Source organism: Loxodonta africana, chromosome 16, assembly GCF_030014295.1.
Source record: "Loxodonta africana isolate mLoxAfr1 chromosome 16, mLoxAfr1.hap2, whole genome shotgun sequence".
Lineage (NCBI taxonomy): Eukaryota > Metazoa > Chordata > Mammalia > Proboscidea > Elephantidae > Loxodonta > Loxodonta africana.
In genome coordinates this window covers 47,334,308-47,347,033 of record NC_087357.1, presented here as the reverse complement: position 1 = coordinate 47,347,033, position 12,726 = coordinate 47,334,308, and the positions used below count along the sequence as shown (strand labels likewise).

The window sequence follows — 12,726 nt, the reverse complement described above, 5'->3', positions numbered from 1 at the left end:
ATTTCCTTAACTCAGATACTCAGATATTTATCCAAACATTATCGCTATGGGGTTTCCTGCAGAAAGACTTGAAGGTGTATACAGGAACAACATTGATGATGTAGTAAGGTAAGAACTCTTGATTTTCTTTTTCAAATATTGATGTATTTATTACATTTATGTTGTATTTTCATTTAGAAAAGATTTCTAATGCACATAAGAAGATACGCTTTGTGGTGTGAACTTTATTGTGGTGCTGTGTAGCTCTTTTTTTTTTTTTTTTTTGCTTAATGTGTCAGTGGACCTCGATGGGATAACCATTTAATAAGAATTGACCTTACACCAATCAGGCATTATACACAACGTGGTATTTCATAGACTGTAAAATGCCTCTTCCCAGGTTAACTAATGCCTGGATTTCATTAAAATATGATTTTCGCCTTTCACATTTGGAGATTAGGCTTAAAATCTTTGCGTGGGTTTATGCATGTAAATTAAGGTGTAAATCATTGATAGCATGTGTTTTTAGGTGGAGCAGATTTTAAAGGGGTCTGAGTGCTCTAAGGAAACCCTGGTGGTGTGGTGGTTAAGAGCTGTGGCTGCTAACCAAAAGGTCAACAGTTTGAATTCCCCTGGCGCTCCTTGGAAACCCTATGGGGCCATTCTGCTATGTCCTATAGGGTTGCTGTGAGTTGGGATTCACTTGAGGGCAATATTTTTTTTTTTTTCCCCCAAAGTGCTCTAAAAGGAATTCTGGTGGCACAGTGGTTAAATGCTCGGCTACTAAATGAAAGGTTGGCCGTTGAAACCCATTAGCTGCTCTGTAGGAGGAAGATGTCCAGTGTACTTCCATAAAGATTTACAGCCTTGGAAACCCTATATGGGGCAATTCTACTCTGTCCTATTGGGTCGCTATGAGTCAGAATTCAACTTGAAGGCAGTGGATTTGGTTTTGTTTTTTTAAAGTGGTCCAAGCATCTGAAGAAGTATATGGTACAAGGGCTATAGAAAGGAATTGCTGGATGCACCAAAACCTAACTTCGCCAGTTTTATATAACTTTACATAATTTTTTAAGTAATTATCATTCAGTTCAGAACAATGTGTTTCACAAGGCCCATTTAAATACTTTCCTTAATACATTTGTGACCCAGGAATACATGTTGTCTTTTATGAGAGAAGGAATATATGTCTGCTTTGTAAAGTCTTAATTTTCTAATTTTAGAGAAAAGATTTTTGAATAAATTATCTGTAAATTGTGAGTGGAAACTTTGATGACTTGAAAAGTTAACATTTTGGATTATTTCCTTTATCCTTTTTCATAAGTATCTTTCCTGGAAACTTTGAATTTAAGTATTGTTCTGGTTATGAGAATTAAATGTTATGGGTGAGAATGCACTTTGTGATTTATAAAGCACTATGTGGATATAGGATCTTTTTATAATAGTTGTGTGAGTTTATGAGTCTACCTAGGCCCTTATCCAAGCCCCCATAAAGTTGTTTTTTCTAAGTGGTTAATTTTAAACAATAGTATGTTTATTACATTTTTGCCGTATTGGTATTGACTTGTGTTTAATTGGATTTTGTAGTTTTTATATTGTGTACAAAGATCTTATTTGTAATTTCTGTTAAAATTATAGGTGACACATAGGGGTGTCAGAGGTAGTACTCAAGATCTTGAAGATACAGAAATAAATCTGCCTTCTCATTAGGCAGGACCCAGTGGAAGAATGCTAAACATCCCAGCACATGGGAGCAGGAACTTGATACAATTTAGTCAGTGATAGTAACAACAGCTAAAGAAAATGTAACAAAACAAAAAAGAATCAGAGAGGTAAATGTTGAATGGAGAAAGATGGAGAATCTAGAAGAGGAGCAGTACAATCACCAGCCAAGTATCCTCTGCTGCAGGCGTGTTTATCAGGCCCAGATATGTCCTGGATAAAATATCTCACAAAATGAGCTACTTCAGATTACTCTGATTCTGTATGAAACCAGCTACTCATTCAGCCAACACAGGCTAGTACTCATACTGAAAAAGGGTGTGAGCGCTCTGAATAAAGGACAGGTGTTCTGATCACTGTAAAGATATATCCTTGTGGTAAATTAATTTGGTGTGCTAGTTTTTACATTAGCCTCTTTTGAATATGAATTAGTCTCTTCTGACTGTGAATTAGTCACTTAGGCTAATTGATCATCTTTTGGGTTACTGATAAAGTCCAGTTTCTGAGCCTGTACAAACTGGTTATCAGACCTTAGATTGTAATAACTTCACCAAGAAAATGCTATGCTGGGAATCATTTTGGTCTCAAATCTTCTCATTTTATAACCTGCCATATGCTTCTGAATTAAAAGATTGATACATTCAGTTTGTAATCAGTAACCAAGGATGAAATTTATCATAAGTAGTTTATTCTATCAAGCTGTATTACTTTTTCAAAACTGCTATTCCTAAAAAAATTATATGTGTCTGGACTGTTATTTAACTAATGGCTACTTTAGCCAACTGGTCTTCGCACCCTTTATGGTAAGGTTAATAGTGTATCAAAATGAAGAATTGTCAGCTGAATATAATGGCTATTGTCTGTCCTTGTTTTTTTCCCCCCATCCCGATTGAGAGGTAAGTGGCAAATAAGGCTTTGGGGGCTTTTATTGCCTTCTTCCCCCTGTTTTATGAGAGGGTGGATGAATATGACTGAAAAGGAAGATAAATTTTTTTCCTATAAACTAAAATGAAAATAAATAATTCCCAAGTAATTTGCGTGTTAGGATTAACCTCTCCAAGGGAGCTGCTGTCTCCAGAACCTTGATTTATTCACTTGATACTGGGCATAGTAGTAATATTCAGTAGTGACTCCGTTTTTGGTTCAAAGGGTAGTGTTACGTAACATCTCAATGAAAAAATGTTTCTTTTCTTACACCTTTTCTTTTCCGTTAACAAGGCTATTTTCTGTTGGATTTTATCTTACCCTCTCTACTGGCTTGTCCAAAGAATGTTAAAATTATTTTTACCTTTCTTCTCTAATTCCATATTTTTCCTGTGTTTTCCCTGAACGGGCAATACCATAGAGAGTTCAGATTTTGTTGTTGTACTATATCATTGATTTGAGTAGAATAAACTCAAATTGCAAATACCTTTATGATTAAATTGTCCAGGATTTTTTTTTAAATGTTTTTGGAATGTGGTTTGTTATGGCATTGTGAAATTTTATACTTGGGGTTCTTGAAGTACTTCTGTGACAGATATTTAATTTATTTTGACGTCATCTCCCGGTATCAGGAATTAATGTAAAAAATAAAAAGGAGAGGGGCAAAAGTAAACTAAACAATTTTTTTTAAATAGTGTCTGACTGTATTTTCCATGGATGTGTACATAGCAAAACAGGTTCCCATTCAATAATTTCTACACATACTGTTCAGTGACATTGGTTACATTCTTCACATTGTATCGATATTCTCATTTCCATTCTTGCTAATCTAGTCTCACATCCTTCTAACCTTCTCGTCTGTGCTTCACAGTATTTGTGGACCATTTGGTCTCTTAATGATGATTTTTTAAAAGAGCACAATATTCAAGGGTGATATTATTTTATGAACTAATGTGCTGTATAGCTAAAAGGTGACTTGACGGGATAGTTCAAGGCTTAAAGAATATCTCAGGGAAGTAGTCTTGGGAATTCTTCCTGTCCCAATGAATCCAGTAAGTCTGGGTTTTTTTTTTTTTTAAATATTTTATTGTGTTTTCAGTGAGAGTTTACGCAGCGGGTTCAAACCCAAACCTGTTGCTGGCAAGTCGATTCCAACTCGCAGCGATCCTGTAAGAACTGCCGCATAGAGTTTTCAAGGCTGTAATCTTTACGGAAGCACACTGCCACATCTTTTTCCCGCAGAACAGCTGGTGGGTTCCAACTTGAGGTAGCTGCAGAGAGCTTAACCACTGCGCCACCAGGCCTCCTGACCACAGCAGATGAGGTGCCCGTTTTAACAGTTTCTGTACAGCTTGTGCAGTGACATTGGTCACATTTTTCACGATGTGTCAAAATTTTCATTAATTTCGTTCTGGTTGTTCCATTTCCAGTGATCAGTCCTACCCCTTTACTATCTCATCTCTGCTTTAGGGTAATTGTTGACCATTTGTTCTTAGATACAAAAAAAAAAACCAAACCCAGTGCCGTTGAGTCGATTCCGACTCATAGTGACCCTATAGGACAGAGTAGAACTGCCCCATAGAATTTCCAAGGAGCGCCTGGTGGATTTGAACTGCCGACCCTTTGGTTAGCAGCCGTAGCACTTAGCCGCTACGCCACCAGGGTTTCCTTGGTCCTACATAGATGATTTTTTAAAGGAATGCAGTACTCATGGGTTACATTCTTTATGGGTTACAATATTTTACGAGTCACTCTGAGCCACTCTGTTACTTAGTTGAAAGGTAGCCTCAAGGGCTAGTTTCAGTTGCAGGTTTAAAAAGTGTCTCCGGGTTATAGTCTTAAGGAGCCTTCTAGTCTCAACTGGTCCAGTAAGTAAGAATTTGAGTTCTGTTCCACATTTTTTCTCTCGTTCTATCAGGATCCATATATTGTGGCCCTCCTCATAATGGTGGATAGTAATGACCTGGCACCATCTAGTTCTTCAGGTCTTAGGGTAGATGAGGTGGTAGTTAGCCCTGTAGACTAGTGTCTTCTCTAAATCTTCGGTTTCCGTCTTTCTCAGTTGCTCTCAACAAGTAGAGATAAATTGTTGTATCTTAGATGGCCATCTGCAAGCTTTTAAGACCTCTGACACTACTCACCAAACTAGGATGTAAAACATAAACTTTATGAACTATATTATACCAATTGGCTGAGTTGTCCCATGAGACTATGGTCCTAAGCTTTCGAACCCAGAAAACCAAACCTATGAGGTGTTCATCTGGTTATGTCTAAGAGGTATCTGTAACTGAGCCCCCTATGTGGCTTATTATGTATATAAGCATAGGCACATTCCTATATATACATAGTGTACATATGTGCACACACGTATACACATACACATATATGCGTACATATGTAACCACACACTTTTTTTGGTTGTTGTTGCAAAATTATGTATGTCTTATTCTTACCAAAAGTGTCCTTTTCTCTTGTACTCTTTTTAATGACCTCATTTACCTTGGCCAAGCTGTGAGCACTTCACCCGTATTCGATGCTACCTTTCCCATCACCAAAAATAACAAATGTCTACTGTTTGGAGAGTGATTCTCCCTCCCCTGTCATTCATCCCTGGTAACCACCAATGAATGTTAATCTCTGTATATATAGCTATTCTTGTCTTTTTATAAAAGTGTAATCATACAAATATTTGTACTTTTGTGTTTGACTTATTTCAGTCAACATGATGTCCTCCAGAGTCATCATGATTTTTTATGGCTGCATAGTATTCCATTGTATGTATGTACCACATTTTCTTTATCCATTCATCCATTGATGAGCATTTAGGTTGTTTCCATCTTTTTGCTATTGTGAATAGTGCTGCAGTGAACATACATGTACATGTGTCTGTTTATGTCTCTTTTGTTAGATCTCTAAGGTATATATACCTAGGAGTAGGATGGGCATAAGGTATTTCTATTTCTAGTTTTTTGAGGGTGCACCATATCATTTTCTACAGTGGTACCATTTTATAATCCCACCAGCAATGGATATGTGTTCCGATCCCCCCACATCTGCACCAGCATTTGTTGTTTTCTGGTTTTTTTTTTTTAATCAATGCCATTTTAGCAAGGGTGAAATGGTATCTCATTTTAGTTTTAATTTGCATCTCTCTAATGCCTAATGTCTGTTAGTTTGTTATACTGTGGGGGCTCGCATGTTGCTGTGATGCTGGAAGCTATGCCACTGGTATTCAGATACTAGTAGGGTCATCCATGGTGGATAGGTTTCAGTTGAGCTTCCAGCAAGACAGACTAGGAAGAAGGACCCAGCAGTCTGCTTCTGAAAAGAATTAGCCAGTGAAAACCATATGAATAGCAACAGAGCATTGTCTGATATAGTGCTGGAAGATGAGCCCCCCAGGTTGGAAGGCACTCAAAAGACGACTGGGAAAGAGCTGCTTCTTCAAAGTAGAGTCACCCTTAATGATGTGGATGGAGTCAAGCTTTCAGGACCTTCATTTGCTGATATGGCATGACTCGAAATGAGAAAAAACAGCTGCAAACATCCATTAGTAATTGGAACTTCGAATGTACTAAGTATGAATCTAGGAAAATCGGAAATCATCAAAAATGGAATGGAACACATAAACATTGATATCCTAGGCATTAGTCAGCTGAAATGAACTGGTATTGACCATTTTGAATTGAACAATCATATTGTCTACTATGCCAGGAATGACAACTTGATGAGGAACGGCACTGCATTGCTTGTCAAAAAGAACATTGCAAGATCTATCCTGAAGTACAGTGCTGTCAGCGATAGGATAATATCCATATACCTACAAGGAAGACCAGTTAGTATGACTGTTATTCAAATTCATGCACCAACCACTAAGGCCAAAGATGAAGAAATTGAATGTTTTTACCAGCTTCTGCAGTCTGAAATTGATCGAATATGCAATCAGAATGCATTGTTAATTACTGGTGATTGGAATGCCAAAGGTGGAAACAAAGAAGAAGAATTGGTAGTTAAAAAATATGGCCTTGGTATTATAAACAATGCTGGAGATTGCATGATTGAATTTTGCAAGACCAATGACTTCTTCATTGCAGATACCTTTTTTCACCAACATAAATGGCAACTGTACTCATAAACCTTGCCAGATGGAATACACAGGTATCAAATCGATTACATCTGTGGAAAGAGATGATGGAAATGCTCAATATCATCAGTCAGAACAAGGCCAGGGGCCAACTGTAGAACAGACCATCAATTGCTCATATGCAAATTCAAGTTGAAACTGAAGAAAATTAGCCAAAGTATGAGCTTGAGTATATCCCACCTGAATTTAGAGACCACCTCAAGAATAGATTTGACATGTTGAATACTATAATGACCAAAGACTGGATGAGTTGTAGAAGGATATCATACATGAAGAAAGGAAGAGTTCATTGAAAAGACAGGAAAGAAAGAAAAGACCAAAATGGATGTCAGAAGAGACTCTGAAACTTGCTTTTAAACATCGAGGAGCTAAAGCAAAAGAAAGAAATGATAAAGTAAAAGGACTGAACAGAAGATTTCAAAGGGTGGCTTGAGAAGACAAAGTAAGGTATTATAATGACGTGTGCAAAGAGCTGGAGATAGAAAACCAAAAAGGAAGAACATGCTTAGCATTTCTCAAGTTGAAAGAACTGAAGAAAAAAATTCAAGTCTCGAGTTGCAATAGTGAAAGATTCTATGGGGAAAATATTAAATGACACAGGAAGCCTGAAAAGAAGATGGAAGGAATACACAGAGTCATTATACCAAAAAGAATTGGTTGACGTTCAACCATTTCAAGAGGTAGCATCTGATCAGGAACCGATGGTACTGAGGGAAGAAGTCCAAGCTGCTCTAAAGGCATTGGCAAAAAACAAGGCTTTAGGAACTGACGGGATATCAGTTGAGATGTTTCAACAAAAGGATGCCGTGCTGGAAGTACTCACTCATCCACACCAAGAAATTTGGAAGACAGCTGCCTGGCCAACTGACTGGAAGAGATCCATATTTATGCCTGTTCCCAAGAAAGGTGATCCAACCAGATGAGGAAATTATAAAACAATATCCTTAGTATCACACGTAAGCAAAATTTTGATGAAGATCATTCGAAAGCGGCAGCAGTAGTATTATTGACAGGCAACTGCCAGAAATTGAGGCTTGATTCAGAAGAGGATGTGGAATCAGGGATATCATTGCTGATGTCAGATGGATCCTGGCTGAAAGCAGAGAATATCAGAAGGATGTTTACCTGTGTTTTATGGACTATGCAAAGGGATTTGACTGTGTGGATTATGACAAATTATGGATAACATTGCGAAGAATGGGAATTCCAGAACACTTAATCGTACTCATGAGGAACCTGTGCGTAGATCAAGAGGCAGTCATTCAGACAGAACAAGGGGATACTGACTGGTTTAAAGTCAGGAAAGATGTGCATCAGGGTTGTATCCTTTCACCATACCTATTCAATCTGTATGCTGAGCAAATAATTTGAGAAGCTGGATTATGTCAGGAAGAACGGGGCATCAGGATTGGACGAAGACTCGTTAACAACCTGTGTTATGTAGATTAGACAGCCTTGCTTGCTGAAAGTGCAGAGGACTTGAAGCACTTACTGATGAAGGTGAAAGACCACAGCCTTCAGTATGGATTACACCTCAACATAAAGAAAACCAAAACCTTCACACTGGACCAATAAGCAGCATCATGATAAACAGAGAAAAGATTGAAGTTGTCAAGAATTTCGTTTTACTTGGATCCACAATCAACACCCATGGAAGCAGCAATCAAGAAATCAAAAGACGCATTGCATTGGAGAGATCTGCTGCAAAGGACCTCTTTAAAGTGTTGAAAAGCAAAGGTTTCACCTTGAAGACTAAGGTGCACCTGACGGAAGCCATGGTACTTTCAATCACCTAATACGCATGCAAAAGCTGGACAATGAGTAAGGAAGACTGAAGAATTGACACCTTTGAATTGTGATGTTGGCGAAGAATATTGAATATATCATGGACTGCCAAAAGAAGTAACATGCTTTGGACATGTTGTCAGGAGGGATCAGTGCCTGGAGAAGAACATTATGCTTGGTAAAGTACAGGATCAGCGGAAAAGAGGAAGACCCTCAATGAGATGTATTGACACAGTGGCTGCAGCAGTGGGCTCAGTCATACCAATGAGTGTGAGTATGGTGCAGGACTCAGCAGTGTTTCGTTCTGTGGTATATAGGGTTGCTATGGGTCGGAACTGACTCGATGACACCTAACAAGAGCAACAACGATGGCTAATGATTACGAGCATTTTTCCATGTGTTTGCTGACCACTTGAATTTGCTCTTTGGTGAAGTGAATGTCCTTTGTCATTTAAGTCTGGATTTTTTTTAGAATCTGAGGTTCTCTTCCAAATTTTTCTTCATTTCTATGAGGATCCATTCATTTATTGTGGTCTTGATGAAAACAGGAAACCCTGGTGGGGTAGTGGTTAAGTGCTATGGCTGCTAACCAAAGGGTCGGCAGTTCGAATCCACCAGGAGCTCCTTGGAAACTCTATGGGACGGTTCTACTCTGTCCTACAGGATCGCTATGAGTCGGAATCAACTCAATGGCACTGGGTTTGGTTTGGTTTTTGATGAAAACTTATGGCACCATCTAATTCTTCTGGTTTCAAGGTGGAGGAGGGTGTAGTTCATATGGAGAGTCCTGTAGACTGGTTTCTTCTTTGAATCTTGAGTTTCCTTCTTTCTCTTTTGTTCCAGACGAGTAGGGACCAATAGTTGTATCTCAGATGGCCTTTTCCAGCTTTTAAGACCCCAGGTGCTACTCACCAAAGTGTAGAACTTAAATTTTATGAACTATGTTGTGCCAATTGACAGAGTGAATGAAGCAGATTTTTTTTTTTTTACAATCTTAACTGCAAATGATTTGCTTAATAAGCTATAAGAATCGGCAGGGAATGATAGGGACATCACATAGAAGGAAAGTTAAAGAGCGAACTCTTCCTGGGGATTTTTTTTTCCCCTCTTATTACCACTTTCTTGTATTAGATCTCTGGGGTATATACCTTCCTTTCTTCTTTCTCCCTTTTTTCTTTGCTCTGAGCTCTTACCCTGCCTGCCCTGTTGTTAATATGAAGCAATGTTTTATCAGGTAATTGATGATTTTTTGATATGTTCTTGTTCCTCAGACTAATATTAAAGTTACCTAATTTATGTATTATCCGGTATAAATATAAGCAGCCTTTACCAAAGTTGGTGCTTTACATAGCTTGAGAACTGTTCTATTCCTAATAAGTCAGGAAACTAGGTTTAATAGAGGTGAACAGGCATTCTTACTGCCAAAAAAAACCCCAAACCTGTTGCTGTTGAGTCAATCCTGACTCCTAGCGACCGTATAGGACACAATAGAACTGTCCCATAGGGTTTCCAAGGAAGCAGCTGGTAGATTCAAACTGCTAATCTTTGGGTTAGCAGCCAAACTGTTAACCACTACACCACCGTGCTACTGGGCATTGTAAATCTCCCAAGTGTGAGATTCTAGTATGCTTTCTTTCCTTTCTCTTCTTCCTTTCCTTGCTTACCTCACTTCCACTCTTCTTTCTTGCCTTCATAAGTCAAATACCACCTCTCTGGACAATGTTTCATGGACCAGAATTTAAGAAATATTGAGTAATTTTGAATATACACATACATATATACTGTAAATATTTTCCTCTAGTCTGATTTGTAGGAAATAATTCAATTCTTCTTTTATTGGAAATATTTTAGATGGGAACAGTCTCATATTATAAGGAACGCTTAGAGCTCAGTCTTCTGATAGTGATTTTTTCAAAAAAAGGCTTTTTCGCTGTCTTGTATACGATCAGCTTTTTTACTCATGTGTAAGGCAGCTGTGTTACAGATTCAAGAGCCCATCTCCTTTATGTGCTAACTATATGCATTTTCTTTCTGAAGAAAGTTTTCAAATATTTTCTCTTAATTATATGTTGATTTTTTTTTTTTTTTCAATTGACCTTAATTGTTCGTTCATTTTCAGTCAAGAAAGGAAGTGTTTGTCATTCCAACATTATCATTACTGGGTAGTTAGTCAAGAAGAGGAATTCAGAATAGATTATTTCAAGACAAGCTTAAAAATAATTTAGAGGAAAGAATATTAATTCAAATCTTCTCCCTTTCCAAGGACTTCTGACTTAACTCCCTCATATTGCCTGCCTGTTTCCTACTTTTTAAAAAATTCATGTGAAATTCACATAATATAAAATTAACTTTTTTAAAGTAGAAAACTTAGTGGCATTTAGTTTTGCACTACTGACACCTTTATAAGTTTCAAAACATTTTTATCACCCCGGAAGACAACCTTGTACCGGTTAAGCTGTTGCTCCCTTCCACTGTGTCTTTTTTTTAGCAAATAGGAGACTCTTGATGGATTAGACAATGTTTTGTTATCTGGACCAAATTATTAGTTTTTTTAACTTTAATAATGTTGTGTGCCATCGAGTTGACTCCGACTCATAGTGACCCTGTATAACAGAGTAGGTAGAACTGCTCATAGGGTTTCCTAGGCTGTAATTGTTATGGGAGCAGATCACCCCATCTTTTTTCCCAAGAAGCTGCTGGTGGGTTCTAATTGCTTACCTTTTGGTTAGCAGGCGGGTGCTTAACCATTACTCAATCAAGGCTCTTTTTAGTAACTACCCAAAACCAAACCCATTGCCATCGAGTCAATTCAGACTCATAGCGACCCTACAGGACAGAGTAGAACTGCCCCATAGGGTTTTCAAGGAGTGGCCGGTGTATTTGAACTGCCTATCTTTTTTTTGATTAGCAGCTAAGCTCTTATCATCCTATAAATCAGAGTGCAAAAACTAGAAACTCTTGGGTTAACCTAGACTGTTGAAGTCCTTTGTATGGCTTAATGCAGTGTTGGTCTTTAAACAGTGTTTAAAATTGGAATGTATGGCCTGTATTTAAAAATTAGCTACATATAAAAAGCCATCCTTATTTAGGCTGCTTTTAAGAAGTTGTGGCATCTGCCAGCACTAGACTCACGAATCTGTGTGACAACAATTAGCTGGAGTTATGCAATGCCTAACCTTTCTATATAATGTTTCCTGGGCTTTCTGACATTGAACAACAGAGTATTACTTGCCATTTCTCATCTTCTACTCTGACTACTTTACATAAATTACCTGACTGACCACTAAGCGTTTGAATTGGTACTTTTTGCTCTGTATCTCACAGTCAGTAGTGAAGTCTTATGTATGTAAGTTACTGCTTTTCTACCACGTGTACAGTTTGCCTTAGATACTCAGAGTATTGTAGAATGTTGTATGTGAATATATCATTTAAAATGTACTTTAGGGTGCAGCGCTGAAGTGCTTGTTGGTCTATGCCAAGAAATTTGGAAGACAGCCACCTGGTAAACTGACTTGAAAAGGTACATATTTATGCTTATTCCCAAGAAAGGTGATTCAGCCGAATGTGGAAGTAATTGAACAGTGTCATTAATATCCACACACAAGTAAAATTTTGCTGAAGATCATTCAAAAGCAACTGCAGCGGTACATGGACAGGGAATGGCCAGAAATTCAAGGCAGATTCAGAAGAGGATGTGGAACCAGGGATATTATTTCTGATGTCAGATGGACCCTGGCTGAAAGCAGAGAATACCAGAAGGATGTTTACCTGTGTTTTATGGACTATGCAAAGATTCTGTGGCTCATAACAAATTATGGATAATATTGTGAAGAATGGGAATTCCAGAACACTTAATTGTACTCATGAGGAACCTGCATGTAGATCAAGAGGCAGTCGCCCAAATGGAACATGGGAATATTGCATGGTTTAAAGTCAGGAAGGGTGTGTGTTGGGGTTGTATCCTTTCACCATACTAACTCAATCTGTATGCTGAGCGAATCTGAGAAGCTGGACTGTATGAAGAAACACACACCGTCAGGATTAGAAGAAGACTCATTAACAACCTGCGTTTTTCGGATGACACAACCTCGCTTGCTGAAAGTGAAGAGGACTTGAAGTGCTTACTGATGGAAGATCAAAGACCACAGCCTACAGTATGCATTACACTTCAA

The 12,726-nt window shown here is 38.0% G+C and overlaps 1 protein-coding gene across 3 annotated transcripts in view; it reads left to right on the top strand.

Moving 5' to 3' along the window:
* PTEN (phosphatase and tensin homolog) overlaps positions 1–12,726 on the top strand; it is a 105,425-nt gene that overhangs the window by 25,737 nt on the left and 66,962 nt on the right. For 2 of the 3 annotated variants that reach the window (XM_064269604.1, XM_064269605.1), the window contains exon 2: positions 24–108. In XM_064269604.1, coding sequence (XP_064125674.1) covers positions 24–108 — 85 coding nt within the window. Of the gene's footprint in view, positions 1–5; positions 109–12,726 lie in introns of those variants that run through there. The other variant, XM_064269603.1, reaches the window with a different exon arrangement.